The 20,807-nt window shown below is 44.9% G+C and overlaps 1 protein-coding gene across 5 annotated transcripts in view; it reads right to left on the bottom strand.

Moving 5' to 3' along the window:
• Nsun2 (tRNA (cytosine(34)-C(5))-methyltransferase Nsun2) overlaps nucleotides 1-20,807 on the bottom strand; it is an 89,835-nt gene that overhangs the window by 31,805 nt on the left and 37,223 nt on the right. For 3 of the 5 annotated variants that reach the window (XM_077646997.1, XM_077646998.1, XM_077646995.1), the window contains exons 11-12: nucleotides 17,490-17,691; nucleotides 13,432-13,556 (exon numbers count right to left, since the gene is read on the bottom strand). In XM_077646997.1, the coding sequence (XP_077503123.1) occupies nucleotides 13,432-13,556; nucleotides 17,490-17,691 (327 nt within the window). The remainder of the gene's footprint in view (nucleotides 1-13,431; nucleotides 13,557-17,489; nucleotides 17,692-20,807) is intronic. The other 2 variants (XM_077647000.1, XM_077646996.1) reach the window with 1 other exon arrangement.

Below are 20,807 nucleotides of genomic sequence, written 5' to 3' on the forward strand. Positions count from 1 at the left end.
GTATGAGCCGCACTCCGAAAATCGGCCCTCAAATCTAGAAAAAAAAGTGCAGCCCTTCTTACACGCGTTTATACAATATACTGCAAACTGTGATAATAAATAGAGATACTTCTGTCAAGTTTTTGCATTTTATATTACATCAACAAAACCAACTTGTTTGCCTTAGATAAAAGCGCTGTAAAGCAAGTAAGACAAAAAAAAAACCACCAGAGGCTCTGGCTACTTTTTGCATCGAAGGACTTTGCGCCTCTCTGTACACATCCTACGACCTAGCACACAACACTTATGGCTACTCTCTATGTACCGTATTTACACGACTGTAAGTCGACTCGAATGGAAGTCGACCCCCCCAAATCGCATGTCCAAAAGAAAGAAAAAAAAGGTTGACGCGAATGTAAGTCGACCCCCCCAATCACATGTCAAAAAAAAAAAAAACACCGGTGGAGCGCTTCAAAAACGAGAATTTATTGCATAGATGGGCTATTCATCCTCACTTGAGTCATCTTCAGTGGTACTGCTCTCGTCGTAGTCGTCGTCGTCGCCGCTGCGATCCCAAAGCACATCGTCCTCCATGGAAAGCCCGCACTTCCTAAATGACCGCACCACGACATTGCGTGGAACGACCGCCCAAGCGGAAATCACCCACCCGCACACAGCCGCCAGGGAGGCTCTCTTCACGCGCCCCGTTGGCATAAATTCCCGCCCTTCTGCCGCCAGCCACTCGTACTCACGTCGGAGCAAGTCCTTGAATGGCTTGTTATGCCAACGTCTAGCGGCTGCAGCTGCCCCATCAGCCCGCCGGGAATCACCAGCATATCTGTGTCTTCTTTTCGGAGCTCTGCCTTCACTTTCGCGGTAAGGTGGCCGCGAAATGAGTCCAGCACGAGAAGGTTCGGATTGCGATTTTTGAGGAATGTCCCTGGCCTCAAAAGCCACAACCGACGGTACCAATCAATAACTAAGTCGTCCGTCATAACGGCTTTTTCGTTCACTCGCACAATAACACCTTTCGGGAACATTTCCTTTAGCATAGTTTTTCATTTGAAGACGATGTACGGTCGGAGCTTTGTGCCATCTGCCAAGCATGATAGCATAACAATGAACCGAAGTTTCTCGTTTCCTGTCGTGAGAAGGTTAACCTCGCGAGCTCCCCTCACGCTCACTGTTGTGTTGCTCGTCATGTCGAAGTAGACGGGAGTCTGGTCCGCATTGCCGACTTGGCCGAGCAGGTATCGCCACGAGTCGCGGAGCTTGAGGTAGTGCCTATAGAAGGCGAGAACTTTCTCCTCATAAGCCGCAGGCAGCTTCTGGCATACACTAGTACGCCGACGAAGAGAGAAGCCAGCCCTCTTCATAAATTTCGAAGTCCAAGCCCTGCTGGCTTTGAAGTCTTTTCGGAGTATTCCAGCTTCCGCAGCAAAGACCCGGCCTTCTTGCGTGATCATTTCGCATGTCACTGGAAGGGACCGATCACGTATTTCGGTGACATACGCTGCAAGCTTGACCTCCAGCTCCAGAAAGCGTCCCGACTTCGGCCCGCGGAAACCTCTTTGCTTGGAGTCGCAATCGAAAATTTTGTCTCGCTGCTTCCGCCACTCCCGCACCAACCGTTCAGAAACGTCGAACTTGCGGCCCGCCGCGCAGTTGTTGGTTTCTTCGGCGTAAATGATGGCCTCCCTCTTGAACGCTGCAGTGATTGAGCGCCGAATGCTTTTCGAACCTGGAGAGCTCATGGCGAAGCACGCGGCCGGCAGTCGAGTCAAAAGCACAAACTCCAAGCACCACCAAACAAAGAGTGATCGGTGTCGGAGCGTCGGCTCTTCCAGCAAACATTGGCATCCCCCAGAAGCGCCGCTGTTACGTATTGCGCAACCAACTGAAATAGCGGCTCTTCCACCAGCTAGCGACACTCCCGGGCGCTGGCGCAGGCTCCGCGATTGGAACAGCGGGACAGCAGCCCTTCCCGCGAGTGAAATTAAATGAAATTGGTTTTGGGGGAAAGGAAGTGGCGCAGTATTTGTCTCAAATATCGGCGGAAACCCAGTTGTAAGGGAAGAGATAAAGGAGGGAGTGAAAGAAGAAAGGAAGAACGAGGTGCCGTAGTGAAGGGCTCCCGAATAATTTCGACCACCTGGGGATCTTTAACCTGCTGTACTGACATCGCACATTACACGGGCGCCTTTGGGTTTCGCTTCCATCGAAACGCTGCCGCCGCGGTTGGGTTCTAACCCGGGTATCCTGTTCAGTAGCACTGAACCATCGCGGTGGGTAATGGTGTGCGCAGTAAAAATAAACGAAAAATCCTGGCCAAAAAGCCCACGGAATACCAGAATGCTACGCTTGGAGCCGTAGAGCAAACAAAAACTTCCAACATCGCAGTAGCGTCCCTGATAGATTGTTTTTCTTGCTTTTATTGGCAGTTCAAGGTTCCGTTTCGATTGTAAGTCGACCCCCCCACTTCGGAATTTTAAATTTCAAAAAAAGGGTCGACTTACAATCGTGTAAATACGGTACTTCAGAGCGGCATTGCAGAATCGATCCGATCGAGCCATTGCACTCTACAAGTGTTCATTTTGTTCCCAGGGAAAGATGCAAAGAAAAAAGCCATTCGTTTCACATACAGAAGTGCGCGTCATCAGCTTGTGGAGGATCACCGAGTGACGGTGCCTGATGACACTACATTCCTGTCAACAGCATGCGCGCCTTGCTCGCCGTTACCAATCCGTCGCAGTATCTTGCACTTGAGTTCGGATCCAGTTCGGATCGTGTTCGGATCTATAGTCAGGGAACCTCACTGATTAGTGTTCCCTTCTGCATCGTCGACATGACGAAGCATCGCTGGATCAGCTGGGCATTCACGTGGTTGTGATAACGGCGCTACCAGCCTTCGCAAGAACGAGTTATAGCGATTAGGAAACCATGGTGTGCAAACTTCCACGACGTACTCAGATAGGCTGTTTTGATTGGTCCCGTCCCGTAACATCATTGGGAGAGTGAAATGGGAATGGGAAGCAGTGTGAAAACCGAGTTGAGGGCAGCATTTTGTTTGCTTGTATTTTGAAATTTATTCATTGAATAACTCCTGTTCCTATGCATTGATTCCTGTAATTCTTTTTGAGTCAGCATCTGTGTGACAAAGAATCCACCTGAAGTATAGCCTGCATCCATTCAAGCAGTGTTTCGCAGCACCTTTAAGATGTAGCACAGACCCTTTTTGCCCCATGTGTCAACTGCAGAGGCACCACCACAGGCCCTCTTGCAGTCATTCATGGAAATCCTTCTAGGAGTTTTACCACCACTTTCTGCCTTTTGTTGTACAAATGGCTCCAGCTGACATGCGGATTTTCCATGCAAAGAAATTTTAAGCACTCTTCAGTGATGATGATGGATGAAGAGTGGACACATATCTAGTGTCATTGAATTAGAAATAGAAACACAGTACATTAGTGATGGCTTATGGAGCTATGCTGCAATTTAAAGACGATCATATGAAACTGCATGGCTCCTCAATTTCATACCTGCATGCGCATCCATACTGAAATCATGCTCACAGTATGGCCTGTTTAAACTTGCAAACCATGCTTAATACTGGGACGTGCCCGATTCATACGAAGAACAGAGACTAGCACTGGTCACACTGAGAGCCATGAAAAGCAATGCAACCACATCTTTTATACTTTGCTCAAATAACATTTCTTTCTGGTTGAGTCATATTCCGATGGTTGCTTAATCAAAGTTTTATCAAGTGTGCATGATCCTCCAATTATATCTATGCTGAGAGAGAACAGAACTTAAACGATATGATCAAGTTTGATCCAAATTTCAGAAAGATACACCTTTCAAGAAATCCCAGCCATAATCTGTTACACATAATGTAGTTTCTTTACAAACCATCCCTAACTAGAATACGCTGCCAGCAAAAATGCTGTGAAACTTCTGTAGTCCCATTTGTTTTTCCTATTGCTCATTGCTGTCAACAATCAATTCTGGCTCTGTTCCCACTCCCTTGCACCAATTGGCTTTGGCACCACATGGTGTATTGAAAAAAAAAAAAAACTTTGAGGTAAAAAAAATTATCTCATGAAGTTTTCATTGCACTTCAAACTGCTTTTCTTTTTTGCATAAATAGAAAAAGCTACTTCTGCTACAAAATGTGATATATTAAATAAACTCTGTGATATACAATCGAACCTGGATATATGGAATTATTTATATGGAATACAGACGAATCCTGCTTCAACGAAATTCACAGGACCCGCGAAGAATTTCGTTGAAGCGGAAGCGTCATTGTGAAATCAGGCCATGAACAATGTATATTTTCCAAAAAATCTGCCAGCTTCGGTGTTTTGCAGTTTCGAAATCAGCGCAGTGGCGCTATTTACTTGGTACTGCAGAAATCTCAGACGATGAACATGTTCACGTAATAAACGCACCCGCTACATTTTCTGTGAAAACTAATATTTTTTTTTCTGCACACGTTTTAAAAGCGAATCGCTTTCGCCCTGCAAGAAATTCGGTTGCCCAGACTCTTCGAAGCCATTTTGCAATGCACGGTGCAAACAAACCGGCCTCGCACGCAGTGCCTGTAGGGTGCATCACACAGGAAAAAATAAATAAATAAAATGTAATCACGATGGTTGCCTCGATGCAAGTGAGACTAGAGTGCACCCTAGCCGGTGGCAGACTTCTTGCAACGACATGGCACCTATCGGCATGCCGGGCGACAGCGATCGTTGCATGCCGTTTGCTCGGTGTCGCTAGGTCTAACGTGCTCCGAAAAACTTTCAAAAAAGCGCTCCAGAACTAGCCACCACTTTTCATAAAATGTTTAACGTTTTCACCAGTTTCCGTAGACATGATAGCTTCACACTAAAATGAACGCTTCCATTATGCCTTTGCCAGAAAAGCGAGCAAGACAGCCGAAAGCCACCCAGCACCAACAACCACAGTTCGCAAGTGTCGAGACCAAGACGTCGACTAAACCATCACAAGCAGTCGTGACCTGCATCACATCTTTATGCACACGTCTGCACATTAATTCTGATTCCGCAGGGGATGTCAGCTGCACTACTAAGAGTGCAAACTGTCTTCGGCAGCCATTTTTTGGTAAAACCTAACGATATATACAAGAGAAGAAAAAAAATCAGCCGCTTACTCGGGAAAAATTTCGTTGAAACGGAACTTCGCTCTGAAAATTGTTTCTTGTGGGGAGAAATATTTCCACTGACTTGTATGGTTTGCTGATGGGGAATCAGAAATACTTAGTTGTGGCAGAAATTTTGCTCTTGCAGCGTTCGTTGTAGCAGGGTTTGACTGTAGCCAGCATACCCTTGAAAATCCCATGGAAAAGTCCGGCACCATTGTTCATGCATATCGAACTCACGAACTCGCGTTCAGCTGAACATTCAATATATCGAACTGTGCATCGTGCCCCTAAGTGCCTCTTCTTCTAAAGGCGCTCTTCGAATGCTTTTTACACATGGAGACGGATTGACCGTGCAGCTCTGGGCACCCTTGGGCAGTGCTGGCACTGTGAAACTACGTTATGAGATGAGCGTGAGGAGCATAGAGGGTGACCTGTGGTCTCTTCAGCAAGGCGGAAAAAATTTGGGCGAGTTGGTACGTGTTCATCACTTTTGCTGACAGCGCTTGTTTGTGTTGTCTTTCGTCTCGTGTCCCATTCTTGCTGCATCGTGAGCAAAAAAAACTGCGGTCTCTTGGACTCATTTTCCACACCACATAACTGTCATGTGGCGAAGCCAACCTAACTAAGTGCTTCCAGCGGCTCTTGCCCAACGTGCTTCGCTACAGACGTCGTTGCTGAAACCAACCGTACCTTAGTTTTAATAGATTATTGCATTAATAGCTTACTGGTAAAAAGATCAAACATCTTATGATAGTCAGTAGCTAGTTCTAAACCATCTTCTGCTGTATATTCAATGCGAAGCAGGTTAGGGGTAAAAACGCCTAGCGAGCAGTGCGCTGCCAGCATGCCGGTGGGCAGCTCGTGGCTGCAAGAACACAAAGTGTGGGTGCAATGTATTCTTTCTTCCAGGTTACACAAAAGCTTCTCTACTGCTATTTTTATATATCGAATTATCGATACATCGAACTACTTTGCAATCCCCTTCAGATTCAGTGCATCCGGGTTAGACTAGTAATCAACTCCCACTCTTTCCAATCTTCTGTGTCATTTATGAGCCCAAGTACACTCACGCCTTAAGAGCCCAGATTATAAATAAAAATAAATTCCAGCAAGGTGTCAAAATAGAGCACCTATTTCTGTTTTGAAGGCATGACTCACATTGTATATCTTACAGTGAGTGAAATAAGTGTTGAAATGCAAACTGTGAACAAAGTGAACACTAAAGATAGACATGACCAGCAGAAACATCTGCAAGCAAAGGAGAAACTCTATCAAATGGCACAATGAAGTTGTAAAAAAAATCTCCATGAAACATGCGGGAAAAAAAATTTCAGAAGAGAACTAATCCTCCTCTCTTTCTCAAATTAACAATGCCATTGTTGCCAAAACAGATGAGAGAAGAGGGAGAATTAGTGCGCTTATTCACTAAAATTACCTAGTATGGCACAGATGGTAGCACTATATAACAAAAAAGGTAATATCAGCCGCCTAACGTCAATGTCATCATACCTGATGCCAGCAGAGGGAACGAACTGTAAATTATTGTAAAAAAATGGTAAATAATATCATTACCTTAATAATACCGTGTAGCGTATGCATGCAGTTTGAGACCTTTTGCTGTGTACGATGTTTCATGTTAGTAGTATGCCACCTATCTGCAGCTCACCTCCAAACACAAAACATGACTATGCAGGATTTAACATAAATGCACACCTTTTCTGTGCACAACATGCCAGGAAATAGAGTCGCTTCACATTAATTCGAGCTCACTCAATATGAACCTCAGGTTTATTCGAACTGATGATATGGTCCTGTCAATGTCAAATGCATTACAAAGGCTCCCTTAAGGGGGAGCCTGATCTTGAAAAGAAAAATTTTGTTAAGTCACAGTTTAGAAACCTTCAGGGAACATGTATTTTTGTGTGCCGATTCTAAATATCTCATTTAATTTCATGTAAAACAATTCCTTGAGCACTTATGTAATTTTTATGCACGTATCTTGTGAAGAGCTTTGAAAAAAATTTGCTGAGGGAAACTTGCTGATATGTATGCCATTGGGTTCTGTTGATACTAAGGAATGCAATAAGGGTAAAATTGTCTTCCTGCCTATCATAGAACTTAAGTTATAGGGTTTTAAAGTTGTCACTTCAGAAATGCGAAGTGTGTATTCTTGTTTCTGAAATGGCAGCTTATATACCCTATAATTCAAGTTCTATAATAGCCAGAATGATAATTTTACTCTTATTGCATTCCTTAGTATCAAGACGACCCAATGGCACACATTTCAGCGATTTTCCTAGAGCAAATTTACTTCCAAGCTCTTCCCAAAATAATTGCATAAATATTATATAAGTGCCCAAGAAATTGTTTTACATGAAATTAAATTACATATTTAGAATCAGCGTGCAAAAATACATGTTCCCTGAGGATTTCATAATTATTACTACATTAATAAAATTTTGTTTTCAAGACCAGGCTCCCCCCCTTAATTCGAACTCTGCATAATCCAAAAAAACTTCAGCCCCCTCTGAGGTCAAGTTATTGGGTGTCTAATGTACTGATATTACAGTGCCTCCAGTGGCTAATAGCTTGGCCTTAAGAGCCAGTAGTGCTTGATACTCGCAGCTTTCCAAAGTTCAAACCATAACATAAACCCTAGTAAACAATACAAACTGCTGCTAGCACAGCTTCTTCTACCGAGTTCAATAAACAGGGGCAGATTTAGGGGCCACTCTTAGAGTGGTCTGATTTAAAACCTTCATTTCTTGAGACATTTTGGTTGAAAAAATGGGATTCTGCATGATTTTCCTGCGTATATCCCTCCCCCCTTCCAATCCAAGCGTCCATCGTGATTTAAAGAAAAAGAAAAAAGTCCATCGTGATTTAAAGAAAAAGAAAAAAGTAGGGATGTTCGAACATTGCAACTTTCGAATACGAATTGAATACGCATATGAAGAAAAAATGGTTTCGAATATCAAATTGAATATGTTCCAATACAAAAAAAATTCAGAAATAGTAAACAAGCAAATGCTGTTGCCCTTAATTTTTTTTTTTAATATTGTATGGTCTTTGCAAATGATTCTGAGTTCAAGGGACAGAAAGAAATGTGTGTGTTATCCGAAGGTCAATTTATGAAATGCCCCGCGGCCCCCGAGAACAAAAAAAAAACTTGCCTAAAATGCGGTAAAGCCTTAAGAGGTATCTCCACTGCACGCAAATGCCTGTAAGCCCATGAAGAGCGCCCAGTTTCAGAGTGCTGGAAGAGTAACGCGAATGCAAGCGAGGGGGAAACACACTTGACGTTGGAACGGCGAAACTGCTTTGAAAAAGGAAAAAGAAATGACCAGCGACACGCCAGTCGGCATCCGAAAGCGGCGCGGAGCTGGGATTAGACTACTATCAGCAAATGTGTGGAACGACAGCTGCAGTTTCTGTGGGAGAGCAGGAAGCTCAGAAACCGAAACTATGAGGCCAGGCTATATTTTGGCCTAGCGACAGGGGCCCCACGAATGTTGTCACACCTGCCGTTAGGACTACTTAAGAGGTGCATGGGTTATTCCGTGGGCGAGCAGGAAGCTGAGAAACCGGAACTATGAGGCCAGGCTATATTTTGGCCTAGAGACAGGGGCCCTGTTACAATGCACCATGCAACAGGTGGGATTTTTACGCGATCACTTGCCTTGTTCTCACACCTCGCCGCCCCTTCGAAGCCTTAAGCGAAATCCCACAAGTACCCTTTCCCGCATGTTGTGGCTGACCAAAACGAAATGGCAGAGGTCATGCTCAGAGAGTTATGAAGGCTACAGGACAAATGCCATGGGTGTGGGGATTAAGTATGTAATATATTATGGAAGGATCTAAAAAAAAAATGCTTTCGCGTTGCGATTGTTCGAAGCGGGTCGCCAGCCATCTTGTTCGCAGCACGTGTGATCAGTGGGAAAGCCCACTTGCAGAACTTCGCACATGGTCAAGCCTAGTGGCATCGGAATGGAGTCGGTCTACACGATCAACGACGGAGAAGGAAGGGAACAGACCTTTGTATTGCTTTTGTGAAACTTTAAACTCAATCGTCGGACAACTTGTGCACAATTGTTGTTTTGTCATGGTCAAATTTATGAAAGTCGGTGCGGTATACGATCACTGGCGAGCATTAAGGAAATATCAATTCGAAATTTCAAATATTTGCACACCCCTAAAGAAAAAAATATGCAGAAGGCATGCCTAACTATGCATGTGGCATATACAGTAGCCGACGGGTAATTCGGACTCCAATAATTCTGACTTGTAGGATATTTCGGACCTCGATGAGGCACCGTCAGTCGCCCCATAGAAGCGCATACATATTCGAGACGGATATTTCGGACTTCAAAAGTCCGATAGTTCGATTTTTCGGACTAATTACAGTCACCTGCGGGCCAAAATCGGCCATCTTATCGGCTTTTTCACCAGTGTAAAAGGCACCATCTTGGATTGAGGTGGATTTATGCTGCAGCTGGCTTGGCTTGACACACATTCGGTACCTCATAGTTGCCATTAGAGGTCCCTGCGATCTCTGACACTTCGAGGTGGCAGCCGGATTGTCATCGCCACCAACTTACTTTTGTCGCCGACGCTGTCACGGGCAGTAATCGCTTGTCCCATACGTTGAAAATTGGTTGTTGGGGGAAGGAAATTGTGCCGGAGCTATCTCACATCTCAGCGGGAAGGGATAAAGGAGGGACTGAGAGAAGAAAGAGGTGCCGTAATGGAGGGCGCCGGAATAATTTCGAACACCTGGGGATCTTTAATGTGCACTGACATCGCACAGCACACGGGCGCCTTCGCGTTTCTCCTCCATCGAAACGCGGCCACTGCGGTAGGGTTCCAACCCGGGTACTCCGGATCAGTAGCCGAGCGCCCTAACCACTGAGTCACCGCGGCAGGTCTCATACGTTCGCCATTCGCCGTTTCGTCACTTGGGTTTCTCTGACCGCGTTGACCGAGTGGCGCTCAGTCTTCACGAAGTTACATCTGTTCGCCGTTTTGTGATTGCGTACGGCGGTTCCGCCGCTTTGAAAGAAAAGTGCCTTATCTTTGCGTGTGTTTAACGAGCGGTGTGGTGCACACTCGGGTTGTGGACAACATGGCCCCGCCGGGTCCGTCAAAGCGTGGGAAGTATGCCAACTAAATGCGGTGACCTGGCTGTCTAGCGTGTACAGTGAAAGCACAACCTTGGCGCAAATCGTCGCCAGCACGAGAAATTTTCCGCATGGTAAAATCAGTGACATTTTTAAGCCGATTTCATCTGAGAATAAAGTGATTTTTTGTACTTCACGGATTTTTTGGACTGTTCGATTATTTGGACCATTTTTCAGGTCCCTTCGAGTCCGAAGAATCGGTCGGCGACTGTATATACGATTCAGAATGAAACGTGAACTCAACTATGCCACACTTTTCTACTTTGCAGCGAGATATTCCTTTACAACTAATTCACGAAGACAATAGAATCTCTATAATAAGCATCTTGCGCAGTCATCATCCGCAATGAACAAAATCCGTATGCTGAAACATGGGAAATGCATTCACACAGATTTGAATACACCAGACGTGATTTACCGTATTTACACGATTGTAAGTCGACCCCCCACATTACATTTCTAAACAAAAAAAAAAGGTTGTTAACGCTTGGCCATTAATAATAGAACGCGATAGCACTATCGTGCGGCCTCCGCATATCGCCAGCCTCTATCGATTGCCGCGCGCGAGAGCACCCGTGGGCACATTCCGAAACGAAAATAATAAGTCACTGGAATACTCGTCCACACTTACGCCATCGTACTCACTAGCGCTGCCGTCGTGATCGCTGCTCCGGTCCCACAGCTTGTCGTTCTAACATCGTCGTGCAGCGAAATCCCGCACTTTGCAAACAGCCACATCACGACATCGCATGCAACAGCTGAAAATTTTGCCTCGCTGCAGCTGCTACACCTGTATCAACCGTTGCAAACACCAAACTTATGGACTGGAGCGCAGTTCGTTTCTTCAGCGTAGAGTACGACAGCCATATCGTGAATGTAGCCGTGAACGAGCGCCGGTCGCTTACCGGACCCGGAAAACAATTTAACGAATGATGAAGCATGCACTACATTAAAACTTGTGAAACGCGGCCAGCAGTAGTCGAATGCGTCAGAGCCAAAGAAAAGCGCGTGAGCGGCGTCGGTTCTTCCGTCGGCTACTGACACTCACCGGCGCCGCTGCGCTTCCGAGTGGCAGTGCCGCCGCAATTGGAACAGCGGCCCTTCCATCAACTATTGATGCTCCCTCGAGCACCGAGTGTGCAGTTGAAAGTAAACAAAAAAACTTGGATGACGCCTATTAAGAGTAGAATGCGAATGCATTATCAGGCCTCCGCCGCTTATCAGCAGATGCAACCTGTGGCCACGTGTGGGGAGTGGGCTGGTGCCAGTTTGTTGCATATCAACAGCCACCATCAGCCGCCGTGCGCGAGGTGGGGATGCCAATTCTGCGTGTTGGCGTAGCAGCTGCTCAAGGCCAGTACCAAAAGCGATGCGACGGAGCCGCGCAGCAAAAATGCAACCACGCTGTAGCATGCCTGATATCTTGTTTGTGTCGCCTTTATTTATGGTGCGATGGTTCGGTTTCGATTTTAAACCGACCCCCCACTTCGGATTTTCAAATTTTTAAAAATAGGTCGACTTACAATCGTGTAACTACGGTATTCATGGCTGCTACGCCACTCACTACTCGTGGCGCGCACAGCGCGAGTGGCGATTGCGATGTCAGCGATGCGGAGGCCGCAGCTCACTAATCCCCGTGTGCCCCACTTACTGTTTGCGATGTGTACGCACGACCAGCGTTCGTGGCATTAGTGATGTACGGGCAGCAAGGCTTAGTGCTCAAAGGTGCGGTTGCGGTTTGCGGGTTCATATCATCCACAGTGGCGCGGGAGAGTGCTCAGAACATCCAAAATGCCGCACAATGCACAGAATTCACTCCCACGAGGAACTGTATGAATTCGTAGCATCCCAAAATTCATATCAACCGTGTTCATATCATCGAGATTCTGCTGCATGTACAGCCTTTGTCAAAAGTTTAGAGCCCAGGGGGGTTTGCTTCTAAGCCATATAAAGGACCTCCTGTAGCATTCTTGGAAGTGTTACCCGTTGCAGGAGGTAGGGCCAAAAACCTTACCTTCAGGAGATATTGATCACTAAGGATGCATTACAAGCCACACTGTGTGGCTCAGAAGCAAACCCTCTGGGCTCTAAGCTTTTGACAAAGGGTGTACCTCGGTAGACCCTTTACCCAGAAACAAGAATCAGGCTAGTTGTACACTGCAGCTGAAAGTACACAGGTGAGTTAATATTGTTTTGTTTACAGGTGCTGTCTGTGTTTCATTATGGTCCAACTGTAATGTCAGGAAAAAAAAAACAGGTTCATACTATGCGAGGTTAAATGCATTGCTCCAGGTTCAATGCACTGCTATGCAACTTTTTAGCAGCGCCTCTTTTTGAGACAGGCAAGAAGTGACCATTTCAATTTATAGGCACACCAGTTTCTTCCTACCGATCCCCTGGCTCTCTTGCTTGAAGAAAATAGCAAAAGGCAAAAACTGTTAGCAACATAACAGCTAGTGGTATGCACCACTTTTGCTCCGGATGGTACAGGCACCGCCATGTGGATTTATAAATAAAAAATGTTCGGAAAGTACACTAACATACACATGAAATATGATATCTGAACTAATACTTAAGTGGGGGTTAAAAATATAGCAGTGAAAAACCAGACAATGATACCCTACTTAAACCATATAAATCAATGACTTCTTACGACAAACCACACTACGTTTATATTTTGCTGCTTATTGCTGCAGCCACCACTTTGTTTTTCACAGTACTCTAACAAACATGTGCCACCTCCCATGCAGACAGCTGTGCAGCCACTACATGAGCTCTGAAATTCTGAAAAGGCAAATTATCTTCCTTGATAAAAACCAAGGTTAGACCATGGCAAACTCGGCAAATAAAAAGTCAATATGGAACCTTGTAACAAAATATAAACGACTACCTTCTAGTTTCTCCTAGTAGCAGCCACTTAGAGTGAAGCAACCGCACTAAGTAAACATAATGCAATACAAACCTCAGCCCCAACTTATACTTTGTGTGACCCACAAAGATACAAAGTAGCTATACTGCCACATCTTTTACACAATTAGTACAGTACGCTTCACATGCTACTTTGGATGCCTCCCCCCCACAACTAAAAATCAAATATGAGCATCTTGCCTTCGGAAGCTCTTGCCACACCTTTGTCTTTGTTCTGAGACTCCCATGGCAGCTTAGAAGCTGTCTTCTTAAGCACAGCAACAAAGAATGCACCCGTGTCTTGCTGGTGAGGCAGAATTCTTATGCTGAAGATAAAAAAAAAAACATGTAAAATCATATTGTCCACTTTACACTCTATGTTTTAGTTCAAGCACCTCTGCAAACCACAGCCTTGGCATCAAGCACACAATGCTTGCTATATCCAGGAAAGACATTCATAGCTAACTTTTAGGACTAGTGAGCTATGGAACATAGGTTGCAGGATAAACAAGGCTTCAGGCAAACTGGCTGTTAGCAGTTCAAGTCTGCTGATCTATTACTGACGAAAATCCAGGATGAAAATGCTTTCAGGTATTATTACCAGATGGCTCATAAACTAACACATGGCCTGAAAAACGGGCATGCAAATGTCATAATATTGAGTTCATAAATAAACTTTAGGAACAAATGGCCGCTTCGGTGGTTCAGTGGTTATGGTGCTTGGCTGCTGACCTAAAAGAGGTGAGTTCAATCCCGGCCGCAGTGGTCGCATTTCGGTGGACGCGAAATGTTAGACACTCGCGCACTTTGTGATGTCAGTGCACGTTAAAGAACTCCAGGTGGTCAAAATAATCCAGAGCCCTCCACTGCGGCGTCCCTCATAGCCTGAGTCACTTTGGGACGTTAAACCCCATAAAACTAAATGTAAACTTTAGGTAGAAACTATGTGACTAACTGAGGCATAAAAGTTACAAGAACGAAAAAAGGACTATCGTATATTCTCGTGCAAGGGCCGCACCCGTGTATGGGCAGCACCCTGTTTTGTACTAGATAACTGAGAAAAAAATATGGTTATATGTTAATTTTCATTTTGTGTATGGGCCGCACCTTAAAACTCACACCCAAATTAAAAAGAACTGCGGCCTTTAGGCAAGTTTATACAGTCTCTATTTTTATTTTTATATCTATATATACGTGAAAGAAAGCTACACAGCAAACGAGAACACACAGCCTCCACATGTCCCTCGTGATCCTTTCTCAAACAAGCTCTGGTCACTGCTATCTTTCTTAAAAATGAACACTAATACGCTAACACTGTCTGTAGAAATCTAATCAATAAAAGCAACAGGTAGCAACGCAGAGTTCAGGCAAATGCATGTGAGCACCTTTAGCACACATGTAGTAATATCATGGTCTGTATGACTTAAAACATGGAGGCACATGCCAGGAATCACTGTAATGTTGGATTATGGTACAGATCGGCATAGCCCTTTGCAATGATAGGAAGATGGCATTGACATTCTGGTATTGCTCAGCCAGCTCGGCACCCCAACAAGCTTGCCCTGACCCTTGCAGTCTTAATTTTGCTATTTTGGGGAGACTTGTGACAGCAGTAGTAAGTGCCACACTGATGCACATACTTTTGCATGTCACAACGCAAAACTTTCAGTTGTTACCAGAATGGAAAAACCCTCTCTTTACCACTGTAAAGCATAATACCGATCAGCGTCAAAACCCAACCTGGAAGTATGATCCCACGCATACTCATGCGTTGTAGTTTACATAGGCTACCCTGAAGCCATGGGGAATTCAGAACAGGATTAGGGCTGGCTCTATTCATATTCCACATGAAATGCATATTATCCTGGTAGCAATATTATGTCTGTTTTATTCATCATTACACTATGAGCCGGCACGCGACAGTTCAGTGTCAGTTTCAACCTTACATAGAACCAATACCACTATGTGCACAAAGCATGTACTTCATGTTCTCAGAAGTAGAGAGAGTACCATTATTCAATCCAATTGATGCTTGCATTAAGCTAGACATTTAGCATAGCGGATACATACTAGCATAGATGTACACCGGTTTACCGGACACCAGCTCTGCACGCGCAGTGGCCCCACCTGCCTGCGCCCTTACCACTGTGCGTATGCAGCCAGCATCTGGTAAACCAGTATACGTCTATGCTTGTAAGTCTCTGCTATGCTAAAAGCCTCTTACATGGCAAATTTCAGCATCACCTGGCATACTTCAAAAAGTACAAGCAAAACAAATTTATGCTTTCTTCCAGACCCGTAAAAAAAAAAATAATGCCAATCTTTCAAATGCCTCAGCACGAAAATGAAAATAAAAGCCAAAGAGCTATTCATGGCGATCACAGTCAATGGTGCATGTTCTGATGTAAAGGGTATTTACAGTATGGGTCATCAAATTGGGTTCCCTCAGATACACATCCTTCAAACATCTAAACCAGGCCATGCCTCCTACCAGTCTTACTCCTCCTGCATACAAGTGTGAACCTGACACAAGGCCTGCATCTGTAGAACACATCTTACAAGTTATTGCCACCTTCAGTACAAAGCATACTAGCTCCAAAACAATTAATTATATCAAAAACAACACTACATTAGGCCCTGCTAGCCTGCAGGGCTATACAATGAATTCACTGCTTGTGGCACTCTTTCTGAACAGCCAGAGCCTATGTCTGCATATTGCATGGAGGCTGAAAGGGGTGCTGCAACAATTCACAAACATTTTACTCGGGCTAAACTGGTTACAGATACACAAAGCATGTACAGAAATTAACTGTAGCAAAGCAGCAAGGCTGTCTAACATTTACATATTTTTAATTAGAGGCTGCTTATATTGCACCACTAGGCAGCATGTTCAAGCAGCTCAGGCATCAAAGGGTGCACAGCAGATGCAGCTGCACTAACTACTCTAGAAGCTCATTTTGCAACACAACTCTGCACGTGAAAGGTGACCATGAGAGTGCCATTAGAGGATTTGTCCCTTTTCAGGTAGCGGCGTATCATTTAATAATTCTTTTGAGTCCCTGCAGCACAAAAATCAAAAGACGAAGACAAAATAAATGATCAGACGGGACGAGCACTGCCCCATCTGCTTGTTTTTTGTTATCATCTTTAGCTTGTTGTGCTACAGGGCCTCGAATCAATCAAGGACCAACTAGCCTGATATTCAACATTTTCGTTCAGTACCGTACATTGAATAAATACACACAATAATGCCATTTCTGAACATGATTCCTAAAGGGATGTTTGAACTGTTCGACACATATACCAAAGGTCTCAAACATGCAGTCAGCTGGCTCTAAAGATTTCAGCCTTTTTTCCAGAAGAATGTCACTCATTTCTCCTTTTTCACTCTCTGGTGACCTATGGCAGCGGTTCTCAAACCGGGTTCCATGGAACCCTTGGGTTCCTTGGAGTGCTCTTTGCACTCCCCGGGAACACAAATCCAAGCAAGCTTCAACCTCCACCTTTCCTTTACAGCAGATTGCTTTGCTTCATTAATAACCAGTCACTGCTAATTGCATTTGGGCATTTTTTGAGACGCCATGCATCTGCATGCTGTTTTTTGCATGCCTGTTAGGCAGGAACAGGTAAAAATCAAGACATACTCAAAGGCAATTCATGGGGCCCGAAGAATTTTGACCAAGGGTGTTCACATACATGCATTCAAGTTCCTTTCTTTTAGAAATAGCTTTGTGCTCAGCATATCAAAATCCACCACTTAGCACCCACCTTCCAACGAATCTGGCAATCAGGCATGGCACTGTAAGATTGTACTTATGTACAGGTGCAGCCAAAATATTAAAGAGCATGCTTCGGTGTTTGAAATTTTCTCATGTGATCCGTAGAGAAGGTGTGATGGTTTCTTGGGTTCATACGCAATTGCACCAGTTGCATGTGCCAACATATATATAAAGTACTTCCTAATTTTCATGATTTAAGGCATGACAAATGTTTGTTCGCTGAAGCGTGCTCCGCAATATTATGTCCGAGACTGTATACCTAAGAATTTAGTGCTTGACCGTACACAAACCTGTGCACAACCAGCTTGCATTCATCACAACCCAAACATTTTCTTAAAGATAGTGAAGGGTGCCACCTGCATTCCTTCTCCAATTCTTCACAGACTGCAGATTTCCCACTCCAAGACATATACAAACAAAACCAAGGTAAAATGTGCAAGTGGGCATTCCTAGCAAAAAAATCAAGGAGAATATACTTGCCAGCGTTCAAGTTTCAGTTGGGCAGCCACCTCAGGTGATGGTGGGAACATGTGGGCCCGGATCTGTGTGTGGTAAGTCTCCGGAACTTCCTCAAATGATGTGTAAACTGCCATGTCTTTACTGGAAACTTTCCAGGTATGAAGTCCCGGGCTGCTTACTAAACCTGGCAAACTGCTTCTGGCATCGACTAGCTCTACCGCACCTACAAGTAACAAACAAACAAACATCTTGTGGTTATTACAAACCAAAAGGCTGGTGCACCCCGCTGTCCCACATTTCATGACCCAGTTTATGCTCGAGGAAACAAAATGTGGCAAGGAGGAACCCTTCTGCCAGTATACTTCTTTAAGGGCTCCTGACCACCCTCTAGAAAATTTGCTCTACTCCTGTGGTTGTTAGACATCAGCTCTGGAATGTGCGGCCACAAAAACTGTTTTGAAGAAACTCAATAGCAGCAGCTACATCCGTCACAATCAAGCGTTTCCATCACACTTGTCTTTGCCATGCCCTCTCCAAGTTAGCATCATTGAACATATTCTCACCTGTCTGGGCATAAGGGCTTTGCAAGCTAAACTTCCCTTTCTTTTCCGGTTTTAGGGGGAAGTGGAGAGTACATGTCACATGCCGACATCATGGCCCCACACCGCCAGGTATCATTTTCTTGCTTTTCACTTCCTGCTGTAGGCCGCCGCGGTGGCTCAGTGGTTATGGCGCTCGGCAGCTGACCTGAAAGACGCGGGTTCAATCCCGGCCACGGCGGTCAAATTTCAATGGAGGCGAAATTCTAGACGCCCGTGTACTGTGTGATGTCAGTGCCCGTTAAAGAACCCCAGGTAGTCGAAATTTCCGCAGCCATTCATTACGGCGTCCCCATAGCCTGAGTCGCTTCGGGACGTTAAAATCTCATGAACCATAAAAACTTCCTGCTGTATTTACAGCCACATTTCCGTCTGCTTACTGATGCGGACCTGTCATTTTAAGACACTGTCTCGTGGTGCGTCGTGGAATCTGTGAAACACAATTCTCAGTATTGGAGGGCAGGGACACGGAAATACACAAGCACCTTTCTGCAGAGATTATGTGCCCATGTATGCAGAAAAATAGCAGGAAATGAACAAGGTGAATGATAAACGAAGGGCAGAGTCGTAGTATCCATATTATGAAGAGACATACCGTATTTACTCGCATAATTTTCACACATTTTTTCCTTCAAATTAAAGCTTCAAAAAGGGGGTGCAAAAATTGCATGGAGGATCTGCGAACGCATCCTAAAAAGCTCTACAAAGGCCTGAACGTTAAGGCACAATATATACTGTATATTGCCACCTGTACATCAACCCCCCCCCCCCCCCCAACTCGCACCCCTCACTGGCCAGAAAAAAACTGACCCAAAATATAGGATGAATACCCCCTCTGCCTTGCCCCACGTTATTGAGTTCCCTGCAGGATGGCATGACAGCGCGTGTGAATTTCCCCTCCATCTAAATTCGACCACCACGGCCAGGATCAAGCTCGCGTTTTTCGGGTCAGCAGCCGAGCGCCATAACCACTGAGCCACCGCGGTGGCTGATAATTTAGCGGCGCGCAAATTACGTGACGGCACAAATTATGTGAGCAAATGTAGGTGGGTCAGGGCAAGAAACCCAAATGTATATTTCTTTTTTGTAACAAAATGAATGGCACAATGAAAAAGAACAAAAGCAAGCACGAATCAGAATAATGAAATGTAGTTCACTGTGCTGTCGCAGCAAAGCCTTGAGTGCCAAGGAACGGACGAGGAGATTGGTTTTGTCAAAAGAGAGTGCAACTGACCTTTGATTTAAATTTTCACCACCCTTTAGGGTGCACATGGTTCTCTTATTTTGCCATATGACTCACCCTCTGAAATAATGCAGGTTAATGATATTCAATGTCTTGAACAACGAAGAAAAAATTTACGTTTGGAATTTCTTCCTTGCTTTGGAATCGAGATCAAGCTATTAACCCTTCTCCATATCTGTTGCTTTCAACGTCGAGGCAGCGCCATCATCATCCTAATTCTCTGACGCCCTATTTTGCACAAACCGATTTATTCAAGTTTTCATTTTTTCCTCGCACTGTAACCGACTGGAATGATTCTTTATTGCCTTTCACCACACTTTGATGTTTATTAGCTTTGTTATTATTCTTTGGTTGCCATTTAACCCACCCTGCTTGGACCTGTACAAGGTTTGCAGTATTGAATAAAGAAGAAGAAAACTGAGAACGGCTCGATCTACACCCCAACCTTGTTAAATTATTTGAGATTTCCAAACCTGATGGAGGGTCCATTAACGACATACGTAATCCCTCGCTATAACGAAATCGCTTTACTAGAAATATCATTTCATTTGAAATTTCTTCCTGTCCCGACCCAAACACATGCATTTTAAGCCACATTACTCAAAGCACACGAAGGACTTGACCCACTCAAAAGAAAACATTTGAGAGAAGTCTGTCTGGTTGGGAAATTAATTTAGTAGAAAGATGACTGATGCCAACCAGGTCAACTTTTGAAAAACACGATGTTTTGGGACCGGCTCGGTCCCTTCTTCAAGGTGTGACTACGGGCAAGGCGCAGCTTGGTTTTTTAAGCCCTCGTGTTGAATACCTCCGGGTCAATGGCCGCAAACCATGAATGTAAGACGAAGGAAGTGTCCCCAGGGAGTGATTAACATTCCTTCGTGTCTGTTGTATGTGCCACGACTCCAGCAGAAGCCTCCTGCGCTGGTTAGCTTCGGTCTCCAGTAGAATAGTGCCGTCAAAGTCAATTCGGTGGTCACATTCCTCGCAGTGTTCGGCCACCGCGCTGCGCTGACGGTTCATTTGTCGGACGTCCGCTTTGTGTTGCCTCATTCTTTCGGCAAAGTTCTTCGTTTCCCCCACATACGAGGCCGGGCAGACTGAGCAGGGAATCTTGTATATAACCCCTTAGACCCTTTCTTTTGGGTGACGGTCTTTCGGGCGGGGGAGGAAGCGTCCGATGGTGGTAGCCGGTTTGTGCGTTGTTAGCACCCCTTCTTTGCCGAGAATTCGAGCCAGCGTCTCGCTCACGCCTTTCACGTATGGTATGCAAACACGTTTCCGGTTCTGGCGTGTGCTTGCAGAAGGAATAGAGCTGTTTTTGTTTTTTCTTTTTTGCTTTTGGCTGACGCATCGGATGAATGAACTGGGGTACCCATTTTTCTGGAGATCGGAGACTACGCGGTTCTTCTCGGTTCTTTTTTCTTCATGTGAAGAACATATGGTATCGGCTCTCTTCAATAAAGATGTAATCACAGATGCCTTGTGGGGAGTGGG

Source organism: Amblyomma americanum, chromosome 1, assembly GCF_052857255.1.
Source record: "Amblyomma americanum isolate KBUSLIRL-KWMA chromosome 1, ASM5285725v1, whole genome shotgun sequence".
NCBI classification, from domain to species: domain Eukaryota; kingdom Metazoa; phylum Arthropoda; class Arachnida; order Ixodida; family Ixodidae; genus Amblyomma; species Amblyomma americanum.